Raw genomic sequence first — 21855 nt, 5'->3', positions numbered from 1 at the left:
TATTTGATGGCTAAAGACCCAACCTACTGTTGTTTATTAAATGTTTAATCTGAATCTTTTTTATAGCCCTAAAATGAAATATTCTGTTGGAACAAATGAGACTTTAGGACTTGATAACTACACTCGTATCAAAATTGTTTAGTGAGAATTAGTGTGCCTAGTCTTCTGCTTTAAAAAGCTAATCTCCTACTCACAAATTAGAAATTTAAGCTTGTTACATTTTATTCAAGAGCAGTACTGACTGAACAAGGAGATTTTAAATCATATAAACACAATGAATGTTTTTGCCATGTGTAATGAAATGGATGGAACTGGAGGGTATTATGCTAAGAGAAGTCAATCAGAGAAAGAAAATTATCATATGATCTCTCTGATATGAGGAATTTGAGAAACAAGACAGGATTATAGGGGAAGAGAGGGAAAATGAAACAAGATGAAACCAGAGAGGGAGACAAACCGTAAGAGACTCTTATTAATCTCAGGAAACAAACTGAGGGTTGCTGGAGGGGAGGGGGGATTAGGAGGGATGGGTGGCTGGGTGATGGGCAGTGGGGAGGGTGTGTGCTATGGTGAGCGCTGTGAATCATCTAAGACTGATGAATCACAGACCCGTACCCCTGAAACAAATAATACATTATATGTTAATTAAAAAAACCCAAAATGACTGTGGCTGCCAATAGAAAAGAGAAATTAATTAATTTTCTAAAGTTCTTTCTTTCTGAATATAAACATAAGTTCAGAAAGAGTTAAACGACACATTTAACCTATAACTTAAAAACATAATGATATCAGTGAAAAAAAAACCAAAGATACAATGTATCTAAAACTTAGTTATGAATATATGAATAGGTAAAATTAAGCAGATACGTCATTTAAATACACATGTGGTATGCCATGGGACAAGTGTATAATAAACTCTCTTTCCTTTCATACACTGAACAAATAAGCATTTTGTATTTTATCCTTGTGCTACCTCACTCAAACAAACAAGAACCTGAACTATCTGCCCTGTCTACTGTGAGGTTATTACTCCCCTTTAATGATCTCCATAAGTGTAAATATAAATACTGAACAACAGGCATGAGGCTGAGAGAGACAACAATGGAATTAAACTTTAATTAATTTAAGTTTAATTAATTTTAAAAAATTAAATTAAAAAAATTAAATTAAACCCTCACAGATAACACGGAGATCCTCTTCAACTCCACAAAAGAGCAAGGGCCTGAGGAGTAACTGAGAAGTAAAGTGAGTTAACCCTCTCCAGGCAGTGAAGTGGGGGTAACCCTCCACAAGCAGTAACAGCTGAGAGGTTGTAATGGAATCCAGATGCAATTGCTGAAAAAATGGATCTGGTACCCAAGGACATTCCTGGGTACTAACAAGGACAAAAGTTCACAAGTATTACTGGGATTTATGGGCTTTACTTAAATGGTTTTGGGTATGTAGAGCATATACATCTAAAGGATAAGCCAAGTATACCTCAGCCTGAGTTTATTCTATCTTAAGGCAGATACCTAGCTCTATTACCTATTCTTCTGTAGCTAAAAGTTAGCTGAAGTTTGAAATGAAATAGAAATATTCCTCTCTTTTCTGTCAAACCAAGCTAATCACCGTGGCAACTTAATATGCCATTGTTAAAACTAGTGGCTAAAACCTCCAAATTATTCAAGTATACTGTTTATACTTATGCTATTAATGTGTAACAGTTGGTTATTCCATTAATAGTATAATTTTACATATCAAACGTGGTCCACCACTTGATCATGCTGACTTTTTTTTCCTACAGAAGACAGAAACTGTGCAAACCTAGAGTTTTTTCTGACCACTGGAATTTAGTTATTTTAAAAATACATCATGATCTGAGGCACTTTTGGCAACCATGCAGTCAATGAATTAAATAAAATGGTATATACTGAACAACTGTACTGCTCCAACAACATTAAGTAAATATCTGGGACAATTTTCTTTAAATTTAACAAAAGATTTCTTTAATAGTCTCCTGATATTCACCCAGAATACAAAATAAGATCTGTATTTGAAAAGTAGTGAGAAAATTTCAGTAAGTTTTGAGTTTAAATTATGTTCACCAATCTTGCATTAGTTACCAAGAAAACATGTCTCCTTAAAATTAAAAGTTGTATTTCACAGATGTAAGAAAACAAAAGATCTGCCTTGTTCACTGTGGCTGCCAAAAACTGGCCAAAGACTCTCTGAGGTTATTTCATTTTTGAGAAACCAAAGAGTTGTGAATTTCATTGATCTTTTCCTTTTTCATTCATCTTTTAAGACTGGTTTCTCAATATGCATGCTGTACCAAATACAAAGTAACCAACTTTTCAGAAAAAGTTTGATGAAATGAGGAGAACGCTTGAGTTGAGATTACAAGCAATGCTACATTTACTGAGTATTTAGAAGATCCCCACTATGGTCAATCAAGCAGAATAGCTGATATGCAGAAATCCTCAAAAAAGTGGCCAAGACCCTTTTTTTCCATTTAAAAAAAAATGACTAGTACGTGGATGCCATACCACAAAACAAAACCATGCTTCAACTTTTCTCAAGCATTATAAAACTAATTTCCTATTTTCAATATTGTAAAAATAGACTGGTCTTCTCCAAAGGATCTTCCTGTCCACATTGATGAATCTGTGCATTCCCTCTTCTTACTGACCCTAAATGTATAAATTATTTTTATCATTCCTTAAATTCAGTCTTATATAAAGTTGCATAATGCATGGAGTAAAAGAGGAATGAAAACAAAGCATGGAACCCTGTATAAATGTGCTGACCCAAAAGCAATTATACCAACAGCCAGAGGAAGTGGAAATTGCGAAGTAGTCTTCAACAATTTACTGTAAAGAAACAGAAAAATATACATTATGTAAACTACATTATAGGCAAAACCAGAATATGTTGATTTTTTTACAGTTTTGAGAAGGTGTTCTAAGTAATGTTAGAATTTTTCATATAATGAATTTAACTGTCCATAATTTTTAAAAAGATCAATACAAGCCACATTTTAGCTAGAGAACAATATTTCTATTAAGTAAATAATCAGCTTTGTTTAGTCTTTTAAATTTTGACAACAGAAAAATGTTAGTTGGACTTTCATTCAGCAATTCTACCACTAAAGATTAATCCTTTTAAAAATAATCAATATTTACTAGGACATAGCTACAGAACTATTTTAACCTTACTTGTAATAGCAAAAAAACAAATGAAACAAAACAAAACAAAAATCTTAACCAAATAAAAAAGGAATCCTTAATTCCTAACACGAATAATATTAGAACAAGACACTAAATCTTTCTAAAAGAAAAATGCTATCAGAAAAGACTATTACCTTTTTACTCAAATAGAGAAACTGAGGATAAGAGGGGTTAAGAAATCTGTCTAAGGACATAGAGTTATTAAAAGGCAGAGCCAAGATTCAAAACCCAGGTCTGCTTCATTTTAGAAAATCTGCAAACATCTGCCAAAATCAACTGAAAACAGGTTCCTAGAGCAAACAACCAAACCAGTCAATGAAAAGTCAAATATTATAGAGAACTTTAAACATATATATAAGTGAACTAACAGTATAATGAACTTCATCACCCTACTTCAAAAAGTATCAAATCATGGCCAATCTTACTTCATTTATAATCCTATTCACTTCACTCCTGTACTTTCTGGAGACAAATTTTATTAGTCATCATATCTTGTAAGAGCTAAATTTTAATAAAAAGTTATTCTATCCTAACAAGTAAAACCCACAATTAAGAAAACAAATAAAATATGCTTCCATATAAATTATACCTGCACACAAACCATACTTACTATACAATTACAGCTTTAGCTTTAGGAATATATCTCAAAATATTTAGACATAATATTTAGTCAAATATTTGGACACAGTCAAAATATTGAGATATAAAGAACACATTTCAGACATAAAAGAAGAGCTATTAAGACTAGGAAAAAATGTGAGAAAAACAAAGATTAAACTATTATACCTGGATCTTATTGAAACAGTGTGAGTATTTCCAAGAACTGCCATAGTTGGAATAAGGATAAATGCCAAAGGTTTACATGGATCAGGATTAAGTTTAAAGTAATACCTATACCAAAGAGAAAAAACCCTCCTAAATCAACAAAGCACACCTAATCATTTTAAATACCAGAATCAAATTAATTTCAAAACATTTCGTAGATAGGAGAGCTCTAAATAGCTCATGAAATCTTTGGCAAATAACTTTGCTACAGATCATCTTTATACCTGAAGTTTTATATGGAGAACTATGTTCAGAAACTACTAAAGGAAATGAAAATATCCAATATGGAAGCACTTCCTTTTAATCACAGGTATATGCCTGAAACCTCATGTAGAAATGTTTTTATTAAAACAAATTATTTAAAATACATTAAGTCTGCTCTAGTAAAAAACAAAACAAAACAAAAAACAATGAAAAAAAAATGAAGGTTTACATAAAGCAACTGTCCCTAGTTTTAAAAAATCCACAAATTCTCATCTCTGGCCTTTATGGACAGTGAGGCATCTATAGCTTTTCAGAATCATAAATTCATACTCCTCAAGTAATTTCTCCCCAAACTTGTGAACAAAAATCTGATCTTGACTAAAATGAGGGACAAAGGAAGGATATTAACATCTCATAATCTGTTGATCTAATTTATCAAACTTACTTGGCTTTTGAAAAAAATATTTCCAGTATTTAGATAATTTGAAATTTTTATATTATTTTTGAAAACCATATTGAGTAGGGGATCAGTTATTACTTGGATAAGGTAGGCTTTTTTAAAAATACTTACCAATAACTAAATATTCTAGAAATAATCTTAGAGGGCATTTTCACACTCTGATTTAACCTAAAACAATTATCACGTGATAAGGCAAAAATGGTTTTCAGTGGTAAAATAGCTGGTCATTTATTTTAGTTCAATGTTTGATATTCAAATAGAAAACTACGTCTTTTTTTTTCCATTACTTCTAATCTTTTTAAATGTAAGCATTTTCTTCCTTCCAAATTTAAGAAAACATAAAATTGAAAAATACCTAAGCACTAAGCATTATGAGTACTTTAAGTCAACAAAACAAAATGCACATTTTCACATAATATCTAGACTCACAGAAGATTAAAGGTAAAATAATAAAATACAACTTCCCTCTTTTAGTCAGATTTTGAGGAAGTTTATATTCTCACAATAAGGGAAAAATGTGCATATATTCAAAATAAATTTCAGGAGCTATATATAGCTTCCTATTCTTGAGCAAGTTTTATGGATCATTAGAAATCTGATAAATTTCTACTTACAGATATTTATTGTTTGAAGCATATAAATTACAATTATACAAATAAAACACACCTGAGATTTTTTAACCAATAAATTAAAGATGGCATGCTGAGTAATACAATCCATGTTAATAAGTTAATCACAGTACTGTGCATGCGAAGACTATCTTCGGCATCATTGGCAGATAAACGAAGATGGTGTACTGTAGAGTCTTTATGATGATTTGATTTTTTTTCACTTCTTCTAGAGTGTTTGGGATTCTATAAAGCAATATAGTAAAATTACTAAGATATTAAAATTTAGGTTTATTATTTTATTCAGAATCATACTCAATTATTTAATAGCTAAATAACCACATCTTTCTAACCAAACTGAAATAAAATATTAAATTACCTTGCTCAATGTAATTTAAAGCAGTTATTAGTTATAAAATTTTCATCCCTTGACTTGCTATTTCCATTGCTGAGACTATATCCTCTAAGTAATTACTTAAAATTTAAGAGATAATTTGTAACAATAAACATGACATAAATACTGATAAAGATCAAATTAAAATTAGACAGGGGCACCTGGGTGGCTCAGCTGGTTAAGCACTGCACTCTTTACTTTGGCTCAGGTCATGATCTTAGTGTTGTGAAATCAAGCCCTGCATTGGGGGAGCTGGGGTCTTGAGGCTTGAGATTCTCTCTCCCTTTCCCTTTGCTCCTCCCTTTTACCACTCCCCGCCCCCCCACCACATGCTTACTCTCTTTAACAACAACAACAAAATTAAAATTAGACAATCTAAATAGGTTCAATTTTTTTAAAGTTAACTTAAATTCATGACACCTTTTTTAGACACCGTAAAATCCTAACTTAAAAAAAACTTTATTTCCCCATGTTCTTTTATATTAAAGTGATGTAAAGTTTTGAAAATAAAACTTACCACAGTCTGGCTATTTTTGTACATTGTTAGGCTGGCTTGCAGATGAACAATCTAGGAAAAAAGAAAAAGAATGTTTAATTTCACTTTTACTTTGAAACAAAAAAACAACCATTTTTATTACAACTGAGAAACACTGTCATCTGAAATGTAAAGAAATCTAATTAAAAATATATTTAAATTTTTACAAATATTCTTTCAGGGTGCCTGGGTAGCTCAGTGGGTTAAAGCCTCTGCCTTCAGCTCAGGTCATGATCCCAGGGTCCTTAGATGGAGCCCCGCATTGGGCTCTCTGCTCAGCAGGAAGCCTGCTTCCTCCTCTTTCTCTGCCTGCCTCTCTGCCTGCTTGTGATCTCTGTCAAATAAATAAAATCTTAAAAAACAAACAAACAAATATTCTTTCAGAAAAGGTAAATAATAACTACACAAACTTGCTATTAAGGATTAAAAAACAAAATAATAAAACTTTCAGAGTGTGATATATTATTATACCTTCTAGATTCTGAGAACCTATGTTTAAATATGCTTTGCTCCAATAACTTAGCATCCTGTGAGTAAAATATTTGATTATCTTCAGTATAGTATAAAGAATTAAACATGTCTTATCTATTCTCAATTTTTGAAAATCTGAACTCAATTATATATGGTGAAATGCTTACAAGAACCTCAGAAAATCTTTAGGTTTAATTTGTTAGGTTTGCTTATGGCTAAGTATTTAGCCAGTTTAGTACTTAGACAGTTTTGCTCATTGGGTCAATTATTTGAAATCGCCAATTTAAAAAGCTAAAAATATCATATTTATAAATCAAAGTAGTAAATAGATTTTTCTGATGGACATAAATTCCATTGGAAAAGAGAATGTATGATGTGCATATATTAGTGTTAAAAGCAGATGTAAATAAACCATTGTTTAAAAAAGAAAATGATTATCCATTCTGGTATCAACTGTCTCTACCTAAGTTTAATGTGGAGAGTATGTAGTTGTATAACCTAGATTTTCCTGCTATCAGCCTTCTTGGAAGTTTTTCACTTCCTCAGTAAAATTATTAGGCTATTTATTTTTGTCTCCTGATTCTCTAGCAACATCTGTAACATTCTACATTATGTCAGCACAATTGATAGCTTGATCCCAGTGACATAACTTTTTGTCTATTACCTTGTTCAAAAGAAGGTATGAATAAAAACTGCTCTAGTAAAATGCTTTTTAAAAAGTTGATACTACTTGTAAGAGCAAGAAGCAATGTGAAACAGATTATATATTCTCCCCTTATTTTGTTTTTACTAACTGAACTCAGATTAATAATTTCAGCTCCGTAGTTAACCATATATTTTAAATAACTAAGATGTTTAAAAAAACCTTCTACACTTAAACCTTAAATAACAGGTTACTACAGCTATAGTTAAAATTTTTGTTAACAGCACCTACAGGAAATTCTATGTCTGCCTGTCACAAAGCCTAGTTATTCTGACTTCAGTGATGTGACATACCTTAAACACATAATAAAGATAAGTAAGCAGTATGGCAAAAGCTCCACAAGTTGTCCAACCTACTATGATCAAAACAATTGTCAAAAAGGGCAAATCTGCTGATATCATTTTGATATCTTTAGGAAGTTCAGAGGGCCTGGAAAAAAACAAGAATAAAGCTATTAAAAGAATATTAACAGTTGTTTATACAGTCATATTTAGAAAGAAAATAATACAGTACTCTGCCAGGCTCTCCTGCTTATTAATATGCAAGTATCACAAGGTAAGCAGTAAAATATTTTTTCATAAAGGCAAGGGATGACATATATTCGTATATTCTGTAATACATTGTGACAGCTCCTCTTTCATTTAGATACAGAATGGCTGATATTTGTACTAAGTTAGAAAAAATGCTGCTAAAAATAATCATTAATTATAGGCCCTGTGTCATATATATTTTCTATCTTGATAGGAGGAAAAACAGTTTTCTATTTCTTAAAGTCTCGAGATCACTCAGATTTATGATGCTATTAGTGTCAGAAGCACCTCAGAAGGGTGAAGGAAGAAGCATCACACCACAACCCCTTCTATGACAGTAAATCACGTAACATGTCCAGTGAGGAGCAGAGGCAAGAGAAATTAAGGTCAGTGGTTTATCAGAAAAGCCTACCATTAGCTTCAAACTTTGTCTTTGGATCCAAAATAAAACCCTAGGCAATGTTTTGGAATTTTTTTTGCATTTCATCTAATCTGATCTTAAGTATCTTGACTGGAATTCTCTTGCTCTCAGGTTTGACTGGAAGTCAACATATAAAAGCATTGCCAGAGAAATATTTCTTCCTTCAAAAGATTTACAATCATAAAAATTAAAAATAATTCTGTAATCTGTCACTTTTTAAAGTAATGTCTACTCCCAATGCTGGGCTCAAATTCATGACCCTGAGTTCAAAAGTCAGATGCTCTACTGACTGAGCCAGTAAGGCATCCCTCTGTCAAACGTTTTTGATTAACTCTTGGCATTAACTCAAACAGCATTTAACACGCAATAAATGATTATCTTTTTTTAAATAAAAGTTTTTATTTAATTCAGTAATCTCTATGCCAACGTAGGGCTCAAACTCATGACCCCTAGATCAAGACTTGCACGCTCCTCTGGCTGAGCCAGCCAGGTGCCCCTGAATGATTATCTTCAACAAAGATATAACTTTCAACACTAACCTACGTTTTTCTAGTTTTTCTAGAAGAAGTGAACTTCTTTCCTTTCTAAGGTTTCTTTCCTTAGAAATTAGAGTTTAGTTAAAGCCAACTAATTTTGAGGTTCCCTATCAAAATACACTTTTTTCCTTAAGAGCAATAAGAAAGCTTTCAGTCATTCTTTACCTTTTCAAAGCTAGCCACAATGAAGAAAGGAGTCTCACAGATGCAGAAGACAGTAGGCCACCCCAGTAGGCAGTACATGTTCCAAACAGAAAGAGAATCAAGGATACAAGGGGGAAACACATACTCTGACTAGTTAAAACGATGGCATCTAATTGTGGTAACATTAACACATCCCACAACTCCTTAAACCATTTATATCTGTGGATAAAAGAAAACATACAATAAATACATAAATAATAAAAATCAACAACTGACATTCAAATATTTAATATCTGAGGTATCTGGCCATTCATTAGAGTCCCCTAAGTTTCATGATACTCAATGTGTACTTATACTGAAAAACCAATTTCAATTCCTTGTAGAGAAAAAGTTATTTATCTTCCAAGCAAGTCTACTGATCTTCAAGGATCTGAGCCCTGAGTATCAATGCTGTTCCTTGTAATAAGTAAGTTGTCTTTTTTTTTAAGTTAGAATACCAACAGCTAATTGTAATAACTAACAAAAATAGATCTAATGTATACTGGTTCTAAGCAAAAAACACAAAATAAGAATAAATTAAAAATGGAATGCTAAGTGTGGTAGAGATCCAAAATACACTTTGTATGGGAAGAAAAAGTGATCTGAAGCACTGTTTCACAAATATCCTATAATGGTTTGCACTCATGAATTTGAGATACTCAAAAATTATGGACCATATGTATCTCTTTGCAAATTTAAGAAGTTTGGTATATTTACAGATTAAGTTTCTATAACTGACATATATATATATATATATATATATAAAATATATAAAAATCTATAATTACTTTTGAAATGGTTATAATATCAAAGTAAATGTTGATATACCTGTTAGGACTCTGCCTAAAAATCCCATTTAATAAAATAAGACAATTGCCATATTTGTATGAGTATTTATATATCATTATGGGGCATACTATGCCCCTATATATGTATGCCCCTATTATATATATGAAACATGTTTCATATATATAATTAAACATGTTTCATATATATATAAAATAATTAAAATCATTATCACAGATAATAAAACTTACCCCAACAGAAACTTAATCATAATTACAAAAGGATCAACTTTGTATGGCTTAGCTTCTTTATCCAACATGGTAGCATATTCTAAGCAATGACCTGGTGATTAAAAAAAAAATTATGTGAAGAATTCATAGTAACCATGAGTCATATCATACACTGACTGCATTGTAATAGCAACACACTTCATGTCAGAGAAAGCAAGGGTCACAATTATCATAAAGACTCTCTTCATAGATTAGGAATTACTATAACTCAATAGATCATACGTAAGAGTACACAATCACTTCTGAAACAACTTCAGGAAGGCAAAGCTGGGGTTTCACCATTTGCATTTTCACAAAGCTCCAAACATGATTTTTTTAAAAAAACAACTTAACTGAGATGTAATTCTCATACCACACAATTCATTCAAAGTACACACAATTTAGTGTTGTTTTTTTTTTTAAAGATTTATTTATTTATTTATTTGACAGAGAGAGAGAGAGAGAGATCACAACTAGACAGAGAGGCAGGCAGAGAGAGAGAGAGGGAAGCAGGCTCCCTGCTGAGCAGAGAGCCCGATGCGGGACTCAATCCCAGGAACCTGAGATCATGACCTGAGCCGAAGGCAGCGGCTTAACCCACTGAGCCACCCAGGCGCCCCACAATTTAGTGGTTTTAAGTATATTCAGTTATGCCTTCATCACCACAATCAGTCTCAGAACATTTTCATTACTCCCAAAACAAATTTGTTCTCCTTAACTGTCACCTGCAATGTCTCCCTGCTTCCAGGGAACAACTAATTTACTTTCTGTTTCTACAGACAGGCCTATTCTTAACATTTCCTATAAACAAAATCATATAATGTACAGTCCTTTGTGACTGGCTCCTTTTATTTGGCGTGTTTCCAAGATTCATCCATGTGGTAGCAGGTGTCAGCACACTTTAGTTATGTGTTTATCAGCTGACGGATACTTGGGTTGTTTCTGCTTTTTGGATATGAATAGTGCTTCTGTGAACATGTGTGCACAAGTTTAGTGTGGGTATCTGTTCACATTTTTCTTGGATATATACCTAGGAGTACAGTTCCTGAGTCACAGAGTAACTGCCAACCTACTTTCCAAAGCATCTATACCATTTCACATTCCCAAAAGCAGCATATGAAAGTTAAAATGAATACTAAAGGCAGACTTGAAATTGTAAGTCATCGAAAGGAAATCAGTAGCTGCAGAAGGATTTGGCAAGAGGAAATGATAGGGATATTTTTGGACTATTTTTATGTATTTTGATCCACTGTCTTTTCCTATCTCATCTCCCTTCATTACAACCCAAGCCCAACAATGTGTGAGGGCTTTATAAAGCAGGCTCCTGGGAAACTATTTTCATTGCTATCCTCTAGGAAAGGTTTTGTCCAATGCAGTGTATATTCTAATCTGGATCTCCAGATTCATTCTCCACCCTTACTTTGTTCTGAACTCTGGGAAGCTGACTTAGGTGCAATGAAATGATAGCCACTGATAAGAGGAAATAAGGTTCGTATATGTATTTCCCTGCCTTTTCCCCCTGCTGAGCCACAGCTTGACAGTGGCTACAGCTGTAGTAATGCTGCCCTCCACTACAGCCCTCTAGGCTTGCTCACTCCCTTGCCTGAAAATGAGGAGTATCAGACGGCTCTACTGCTAACCTGGCACTTAATCATTTCTTGTTGGTTTCTCTTAACCCTACCCATACCTTTGAAATAGTCTCTTCATTAAAATAAACTCTCAGTTATTCCATGCAGGACCTAACTGATGTAGTGGAACAAGATCCCCGTCAAGGAGACTCTACCTCTTAAGATATCCTCAGAATAAAGGGAAAAAACTTCAGGCACTAAAGTGTAAAATGGAAAAGCTAAGTAAGGAATCTTCTTGGGGATCTCCTAAAACCAGAGGATCTGAAATGCCTGTGAACTGGAGAGATGGGTCATGAATTCAGCCACATGAGGGACAAATAAGTAGTAATGAAGAACTTTGGAGAAAAGGGGTGGAGAGAGATGGAGAGGAGGAATAGAAACATTCTTACCTGTTGAGAAAAGAGAATATAACTGTCCTCCATAAGCAAGAAGGATACTAGATGTAACATAAGCAGGAAGAGCTCCACCGTGAAATCTAACTACCTAGAAAACAGGCAAATCAAAGGGCAACTTCTGAATATTCATGTTAATGAAATTAATGTACTTTCACATGAAATAAAAGTTTCTTTCTTCACTTTATATTTTCCCTGACATGGCCACAGAGGTACCTCCAGTAATGGGTATCAAAACTGTAAGTAAAATAAATACCAAGAATATACAGTATGTTAGAAACATGTAATCAGAATTTTTCATAAAGGTGCAACAAAAAAAAATATGCAGTAGAGTAGCATATACTACAGACTTTTTTTACAAGGTACGTTTATTGAGCATTTAATACAGTCCAGGCATGATACTAGACATTTTATATGCATTATCTCATTCTCTCCTCCCAAAATCCTTTGAGGTAATTCTTATCCCTATTTTACAGATGAAGAAATTCAGGCACAGGGAGCCCAAAACTTGCACAATTAAAAACCTAATAGACAAGTAGGGGAACCTGGGTGGCTTAGATGGTTAAGCATCCAACTCTTGATTTTGGCTCAGGTCATAATTTCAGGGTGATGTGATCAAGCCCGGTGTCAGGCTCCACGCTTGGCATGGAGCATGACTGAGATTCTCTCTTCCCCTTTCCCTCTGTCCCTTGCATGCATGCACACTCTTAAAAAAAAAAAAAAAAAAAAAGTTAATAGACAAACAAGTTTCTCATTAACTCTTATTGTTCTCATCAGTAAAACGGGGACAATACGGTACTTACCTTATAGGTGATTTTAAAGTTTAAGGATGTTCACTTGTGTAAAGCATTTACAGTATTAAACATGTTCAGCTATCACAAAATATTAGCTGCTATTAAAAGCATACCTCATTTTATTGTTTTTGCTTCACTGCACTTTGGAGATAATTGAATTTTTTACAAATTGAACATTTGTGGCAACTGGCATTGAACAAGTCTATTGGTGCCATTTTTCCAATAGCATCTGCTCACTCTGTGTCATACTTTGAGAATCCTTGCAATATTTCAAGTGTTTTCATTATTGTATTTATTATTATAATCTACAATGACTGATTATGACTCATGGAAAGCTCAAATAATGGTTAGCATTTTTTAGCTATAAAGTTTTAAAAAATTAAATGATACTCAATGCCTGCTAATGACCTGGTAGAAAACATATAGCATACTTTAGTTATCAAGAGTAAAGGAACAGGGGTGCCTGGGTGGCTCGCTGGCTAAGAATCTGATTTTGACTCAGGTCATGATCTCAAGGGTCATGGGGTTGAGGCGAGGTGGAGTCCCTCATGGGGGAAGGATCCCCACTTAGCAGGGAGTCTGCTTGAGGTTCTCTCCTGTGTGTGTATGCGTGCACTGCGCACACTTGCACTCTCAAATAAATCTTAAAAAAGAAAAAAGGAGGGGCGCCTGGGTGGCTCAGTGGGTTAAGCCTCTGCCTTTGGCTCAGGTCATGATCCCAGGGTCCTGGGATCGAGTTCTGCATAGGGCTCTCTGCTCAGCAGGGGGCCTGCTTCTCCCCACTCTCTCTCTGCCTACTTGTGATCTCTGTCAAATAAGTAAATAAAATCTTAAAAAAAAAAAAAAAAGGAGAGGGGGAGGAGAAATGGTAGAGAAGTAGGAGACTTAAATTTCATTTGGTCCCAGGAATTTAGCTAGATAGTTACCAAACCATTCTGAACTACTACAAACTCAACAGGAAGAGTGAAGAAAAGAATAGCAGCAATTCTATGAACAGAAAAGTAGCCACCTTCTAGAAGGTAGGACATGTGGAGAAGTGAATCTGAGGCAATAATTTGGAAGATACACCACAGGGGCAGGGAGCTTCCATCAGCCAGCTACCAGCAAGGGAAAGAGCAGCAGAGCACAAAATCTGAACTTTTAGAAGTCTGCTCCACTAAGGGACGTCGCTCCAGTAGCTAAGCAAGGGGTGGAATCCTCCCTGGGACAGTGTGGTCTCGGTACTCTCAGGGTCACAGAAAGACCGGGCAGAGCTCAGGGACAGAGGTCCCAAGTATCGGAGCAGAGAAGCTGGCTACAAAGATGGAGCTGAAGAGTGGGCTCTCAGCTCAGGGCTGCCTTAAACCACAATCCATGGCACAGCTGGGCCACTATTCTTCAAGCAGGGACCCAACAAGCAGCAGGTCCAGGGAGACTTCCCTTCCTCCCCAGGAGGAGTGGTGCGGGGGTGCCAGAGACAGAAACGCTCGATTGCAGGCCAGGTGAGCATGGAGTGGGGCTGGAAACCAGGGAGACAGGAGTGATTGCTTTTCTCTGAAGGCTCCCTGGGGAGGGGGGCCCTGAGTTCTCAGCTCCTCTGGGACCAGAGATTGGGAGGCCGCCACTTTCGTTCTCATCCTCCAAAGCTGTATGGAAAGCTTTCAGAGGACAAAAGGTACAGAGAGCAAAGCTGAGCAGATTGCTTAGCCTGGCCCCTGGCAAGGGCGGTGCAATTCTGCATCAGGCAAAGACATGTGAGAATCACTGCAACAGGCCCCTCCTCCAGAAGATCAGCAAGAACATTCAGCCAAGACTAAGTTTACCAATCAATGAGAACTGCAAAACTCCAGTGCTAGAGGAATGTAGCACATAGAATTCATGGCTTTTCCCCCATGATTCTTTAGTCTTTCAAAGTTAGTTTTTTTAATTTTCTTTTTTCTTTTTCTATTTTTTAAAATTTTTCTTCTTTTTTCAAACAACATCTTAATCAATTCCCTTTTTAAAATCCATTTTCATTTTCATTTTTACAGTTATATTCTATCCTTTCATTCTATTTAACCTTATTTTTTGTTTATTTAAGTTTTTCTTTCTTTAAAATTTTGGGATACAGTTTCTTCCAACAGACCAAAATATATCCTTTTTTTTTTTTTTTTTAAAAGATTTTACTCATTTATTTGACAGAGAGAGATCACAAGCAGGCAGGGAGGCAGGCAGAGAGAGAGGAGGAGCAGGCTCCCCGCTGAGCAGAGAGCCCGATGCGGGGCTCGATCCCAGGACCCTGAGATCATGACCTGAGCCTAAGGCAAAGGCTTAACCCACTGAGCCACCCAGGCGCCCCCCAAAATATATCCTAAATCTAGTATATGGCTTTGTCCTAGTCTCCAGCTTGATCACATTCTCTCCTTTTTAATCTTTTTTAATCTTTTTTTTTCTTTTTTCAACCAACTTCTTATCACTTCCTTTTATAAAATCTTTAATTTTCATCTTTATAGTCATATTCTATCCCTTCATCATATTTACCCTTATTTTGGTATATATATAAATTTTTTTTTTTTTAATTTTGGGAGGCAGTTTCTTCTAAAGATCAGAATCTAGTGTGTGGCTCTGTTCTATTCACCAGCCTGATCATATTCTTTTTTTTTTTTTTTTTTGCCTTTCTACTCCCACCCCTACCCCCCGCCCTTTCGGGTCTATTCTGATTTGTTTAGTGTATATTTTTCTGGGGGTTGTTTCAGCATTTTGTTCTCTCATTCATCTATTCTTCTCTGGACAAAATGACAAACTGGGAAAACTCACCTCAAAAAAAAGAACAAGAGGCAGTACTAACTGCCAGAGACATAATCAATACGGACATTAGTAAGATGTTGGAACTAGAGTTCAGAATGACGATTATAAAGATACTAGCTGGGCTTGATATAAGCATAGAAGATACCAGAGAATCCCTTTCTGGAGAAATAAAAGAACTAAAATCTAACCAAACTGAAATAAAAAAGGTTATTAATGAGGTACAATAAAAAATGGAGGCTCTAACTGCAAGGATAAATGAGGCAGAAGAGAGAATTAGTGATATAGAAGACCAAATGATGAAGAATAAAGAAGCTGAGAAAAAGAGAGATAAACAACTTCTAGATCACGAGGTGAGAATTTGAGAGATAAATGATACCATAAGACAAAACAATATTAGAATAACTGGGATCCCAGAAGAAGAAAGAGAGAGGGGGCAGAAGGTATACTGGAACAAGTTGTTATGGAAAAAGAATTTTCTAATTTGGGGAAGGAAACAGGCATCAAAATCCAGGAAGCACAGAGAATTCCCCATCAAAATCAATAAAAATAGGTCAACACCCTGTCATCTAATAGTAAAACTTACAAGGCTCAGAGACAAAGAGAAACTCCTGAAAGCAGCTCAGGACAGGAGATCTGTAACCTACAACAGTAGAAATATTAGATTGGCAGCAGACCTATCCACAGAGACCTGGCAGGCCAGAATGGATTGGCATGATATATTCAAGGCACTAAATGAGAAAAATATGCAGCCAAGAAAACTATATCCAGCTAGGCTGTCACTGAAAATAGAAGGAGAAATTAAAAAAAACTTCCAAGACAAACAAAAACTGAAAGAATTTGAAAGAACACAAAACCAGCCCTACAGACAATATTGAAAGGGGTCCTCTAAGCAAAGAAAGAGCCTAAAAGTAACACAGACCAGAAAGGAACAGAGACAATATACAGTAATAGTCAGCTTACAAACAATACAATGGCCCTAAATTCTTATCTTTCAACAGTTACCCTGAATGTAAATGGCTAAATGCCCCAATCAAAAGACACAGGTATCAGATTCAATAAAAAAGCAAGACCCACCAACAGGCTGTCTGCAAGAGACCCATTTTAGACCCAAAGGCACCTCCAGACTTAAAGTGAGGGGGTGGAAAAACATTTACCATTCTAATGGACATCAGAAGAAAGCTGGGTGGCAATCCTTATATCAGACAAATTAGATTTTAAACCAAAGACTATAATAAGAGATGAGGAAGGACACTATATCATACATAATTAAAGGTTCTGTCCAACAAGAAGATCTAACAATTTTAAACATCTGTTTTTAAATATCTATGCCCCTAACATGGGAGCAGCCAATTATATAAATGAATTAATAACAAAATCAAAGAAACACATCAACAGCTATACAGTAATAGTAGGGGACTTTAACACACCCCTCACTGAAATGGACAGATCATCTAAGCAAAAGATCAACAAGGAAATAAAGGCTTTAAATGACACACTGGACCAGATGGACATCACAGATATATTCAGAACATACCATCCCAAAGCAACAGAATACACATTCTTCTCCAGTGCACTTGGAACATTCTCCAGAACAGATCACATCCTGGGTCACAAATCAGGTCTCAAATGGTACCAAAAGACTTGGATCATTCTCTGCATAATTTCAGACCACAATGCTTTGAAACTAGAACTCAATCACAAGAGGAAAGTTGGAAAGAACTCAAATTCATGGAGGCTAAAGAGCATCCTACTAAAGAATGAATGGGTCAACCACGAAATTAAAGAAGAATTAAAAAAATTCATGGAAACAAATGAAAATGAAAACACAACTGTTCAAAATCTTTGGGATGCAGCAAAGGTGGTCCAAGCCTTTCTCAAGAAACAGGAAAGGTCTCAACTCTACAACCTGACCCTACCTACACCTAAAGGAGCTGGAGAAAGAACAGCAAAAAAAGCCTAAACCCAGCAGAAGAAGAGAAACTAAATAAAGAGCAACAGAAATCAATGAAATAGAAACCAAAAGAACAGTAGAACAGATCAACAAAACTAGGAGCTGGTTCTCAAAGAATTTAAGATTGAACGCCTAGCCAGGCCTATCAAAAAGAGAAGAGAAAGAACCCAAATTAATAAAATCATGAATGAAAGAGGAGAGATCACAACCAACACCAAAGAAATTATACAATCATAAGAACATATTATGAGCAACTATATGCCAATGGTCCTGGGAGGCAGGAAAAGAGAGGAAGAAGAGTCAGATTCACAGTGAATTGATATAAGAAAGGCCCTACTTGCCATTGCTGGGTTTGAAGAGGAAGGAAGGGACCACAAGTCAAGAAGTGCAGGCAGCCTATAGAAGCTGGAAATGGCAAACAAACATGATTTCCCAGAGTGTCCAGAAGAAACACAACTCTGGGCACCTGGGTGGTTCAGTCATTAACCATCTGCCTTTGCCTCAGGTCATGATCCCAGGGTCCTGGGACTGAGCCACGCATCGGGCTTCCTGCTCGGCAGGGTGCCTGCTTCTCTCTCTCTCTCACTTCCCCCACTTGCATGCCCTCTCTGTCTCTCTCTCTGTCGAATAAATAATAAAATCTAAAAAAAAAAAAAAAAGAAGAAGAAGAAAGAAAAAAGAAACACAACCCTGCTAAACTAACACCTTTACTAGAAACCCATTTTCAACCTCTGATCTCCAGAACTATAGGATAATGAATTTGTGTAAAAACACTAAGTTTGTGGCAATTTCTTATAGCAGCAACATCAAATTAGTATAATAATAAAGCCATAAATAGTTTCATCATCATCATTTTTAAATGTGTAACATAGATTTCTCAATGTATAACTTAAATTTTTAAGCCTAGAATCTAAAGTAGGGTTTTCCCCCACAACAATTCTGTTTCTGAATTTTGATATGACTATTTTCTTACAGCAAAACTCAATTTAAAAATATTACATTTAAAAATATATTGAATACTATCTAGATATGACATTGTCTAAATAGTTTTATTATATAAGGAAATGTTATCAGAAGCATTACAATTTCTAAATAATTAAAAGAAAAGAAAACCGTATAGAAGTTAAGCAGCATAGCAGGCTTAGAGTCAGCCTTCTGGATTTAGATTACAGCTGTGCCTCTCCCTAGCTCTGTGTCCTTGGACATGTTGCTTTACCCCACCTTCTCCCTGTGCGTTTACTTATAAAATGGAGATAAATAACACTTATCTCACAGGGAGTTTGAGGCTTAAATGTGTTCAGTTGTATAAAGCATTTGGCACAGTAACTGGCACAGGTAGGTGATCAGAAAATAGCTGTTATTATTAACCTTTAATACTCTTCACTGTCTTTGGAAATCTTCTAGGAGTTTCTATATAGTATTCTGAAGATGGCAGTTCCTTGTAATGACTATCACTGTTATGAGTATTAACTGTTCTACTGGGCTACAGCCACAGCTCGTATAACATATGACAAAATCCACAATCATAAACGGGCTACTATGCAACATATTCAAATTGTAGACGCTTGATTTGGTTTAGTATTTGGCATAGTATTTCTTTACATTTCAAATTAGATGCCAACATTAAAAAATTTAAAAAGTTTTATCTAAGACTCTAGATTTCCAGTTTCTCTTAAAATCTACAGATTTAGCAATATTAGTCTTCATTCCTATATAGAAATGACTTACTAGTTTTTATAATTCTCTTGAGAAAGTTAATTTCAGCTATATTCTTTGCCCTCTTTCATTAGAGTAGACTAAAGAACATGTAAATATTTTTCTTTCCTTTTTCTGGAAAAAAAAAAAAAGGAAAGAAAGAAAAACTAATTTGATGGAAAATTAACTAAGCAAAGGCTAAAGATTCTCCCAAGTTGTTTCTCTTTATTCCTATTCTCAGTCTTCTTTGACTGAATCAGCAACATTGAAAATATGTATTACTTTTAAAAGATGAATAATATATACTACATCAATTCATTCTCCCATTCTCAAGCTAAATTTTTAAATAAACATGAAGGAAGAGCATCATATATTTCAGTAATTTGGGAAAGACTTAATTACCACAAATTCTTTGACATTTAAAAAAGTACCCACCTTTGATCCCGTAATACCTATATATCTTTGTTTTTTAGATAAATTTCCATGCCTTAACAAGAATATTAGTATGTCCTTATTTGATGGACATATAATTATGCTTGGCTATCCAGTATCAAGCTAACTTGACTTTTCCTGTCACTACTCTGAATTATGAGCCCTAGGGATGATATGGATAAGACAATATATTTTCAGCCCGTACCACTGTATACAGTAACATGCCTTTTGTACATACTAAAAATACAATAGCATCAATTCTTCCTCTGTATGCCAAGACATAATTTTTCTTTTTTTTTTCCCACCCATCCCCTGTAATTTTTCTTAAAAAAGTTCCCTTAACAAGCTAGAGAATTTATTGTAACTATCCATGGTGCTACTCTTCCAATTTATACCATTTAATCTTCTCTTTCTAATGTAGCACATTTTACATATGAACTTAGAATTTTCTAATGTTCACAGATTTAATAATAATCACAATCTAGTTCTCACCAGATTGTTATGAGAATCAAATGAGATAATGCATATAAAAAATTTCTGGGTTAGGGGCACCTGAGTGGCTCAGTGGGTTAAAGCCCCTGCCTTCAGCTCAGGTCATGATCTCAAGGTCCTGGGATTGAGCCCCACATCGGGTTCTCTGCTCAGCAGGGAGCCTGCTTCCTGTTCTCTCTCTCTCTGCCTGCCTCTCTGCCTACTTGTGATCTCTGTCAAATAAATAAATAAAATCGTTTAAAAAAAAGTATTAAAAAAATTTCTGGGTTAATTTTGATTTGTGAGTTTTATAATTACAGTTAAAGGACTTAAATTTTTAAAATTCTGCTATGCTATGCCACAACAAAAAAATAAAAAATAACAGAAGGCACAATAAAACTTTTGTAAATTTTAAAATGAGTATATAATTTTTGACTAATTAATATTATTATTTATGCCAGGTTATACAATTCCGCAAATTATAATGATGTTGAGTAATAGAGAGCGAGAGAGAGACAGAGCACAAGCAGAGGGAGTAGGAGAAGCAGGTTCCCCGCAGAGCAAGGGAAGCCCCATATGGGACTTGGTCCTAGGACTCTGGGATCATGACTTGATCCAAAGGCAGTGGCTTAACCCACTGCGTCACCCAGGCACCCTCAATAAATTATTTTTATAACACTATTTGCTTATGAACTACAGTAACAGTAAATTTAAAGTATTTCAACTCAAAAAATAGTAAATTTAAAGTATTTCAACATGTTTATTTTTAATAAAATTTACTTTCTATTTTTACAGATTAAGCACATACAACATAAAAAGTTATTTGAAAATATTTGTTTATATGACAGAGCCTATAAATTTTACTGGACTATGAATTATAGCATAGTATGTGCAACATGAAATCTTAATATGACATTCAATTAGCCAAAAACACTAATTTGAGAATCAGGAATCAGCTCTCATCTCTAGGAATGAAAGCATCACCTTAAAGCCAGGCATGGCCAACTAAGATCTATCTGCCAAGAATTGGTGTTGGATTTTATTGAAGTGGGAAAAAGAAGGAAAAGGAGAAAAGTGAAAAAGAAAGAAGCAGCTGCAACAGTTCCAGCAGCAAGAGACCATATTTAGTTTGTTAAAATATTTTATTATCTGGACCTTCCCAGAAAAAAGTCTGCAACCCTTGCCTTATAACATGATTAAGGCAATCCATAATCAAATAGGAATCACTTACCTGTCCAAGTATTTGTGAAAAGGAAGTCTTAACTGTCACCTAGTTTAAAAATAATCATTAAAAAAAAAAAAAGGTTATTTCTCCTAAAGCCTTCTAGCTCACATTTTATTAAACTAAGCACTTCTGCACATCTCTACACATAATCATTAATTTTTTTAATAATGACTGATCTAAATTCATTTATGGTATTATAAGAATCCTCTGAACCACAAATTTTAATTTGTATTAAGTGTAGTTTTATTGTTCAGCATATTTTCCTGGATTCTAATTCTCTGACAACTGGATAAATGCTATGGTAGTAGCCCTTTAACTAACTAGGATATTTGATTAACCAGAATATCTTAGTACCACATGATTCAAG

The 21855-nt window shown here is 34.7% G+C and overlaps 1 protein-coding gene across 2 annotated transcripts in view; it reads right to left on the bottom strand.

Moving 5' to 3' along the window:
- Positions 1-1176: 1176 nt before the first annotated feature.
- Positions 1177-21855, bottom strand: part of PGAP1 (post-GPI attachment to proteins inositol deacylase 1) — a 78526-nt gene continuing 57847 nt past the window's right edge. Inside the window, exons 19-27 of one of the 2 annotated variants that reach the window (XM_032860176.1) lie at positions 21495-21533; positions 12152-12245; positions 10117-10207; positions 9062-9259; positions 7703-7838; positions 6218-6268; positions 5365-5552; positions 3996-4100; positions 1177-2852 (exon numbers count right to left, since the gene is read on the bottom strand). In XM_032860176.1, the coding sequence (XP_032716067.1) occupies positions 2714-2852; positions 3996-4100; positions 5365-5552; positions 6218-6268; positions 7703-7838; positions 9062-9259; positions 10117-10207; positions 12152-12245; positions 21495-21533 (1041 nt within the window). In that variant the 3' untranslated portion in view covers positions 1177-2713. Of the gene's footprint in view, positions 2853-3995; positions 4101-5364; positions 5553-6217; positions 6269-7702; positions 7839-9061; positions 9260-10116; positions 10208-12151; positions 12246-21494; positions 21534-21855 lie in introns of those variants that run through there. The other variant, XM_032860177.1, reaches the window with a different exon arrangement.

This window comes from Lontra canadensis, unplaced genomic scaffold (genome assembly GCF_010015895.1).
Source record: "Lontra canadensis isolate GAN:19392208 unplaced genomic scaffold, GSC_riverotter_1.0 scaffold18, whole genome shotgun sequence".
In the NCBI taxonomy this organism is placed as follows: domain Eukaryota; kingdom Metazoa; phylum Chordata; class Mammalia; order Carnivora; family Mustelidae; genus Lontra; species Lontra canadensis.
This window is presented reverse-complemented; position numbering and strand designations above follow the sequence as displayed.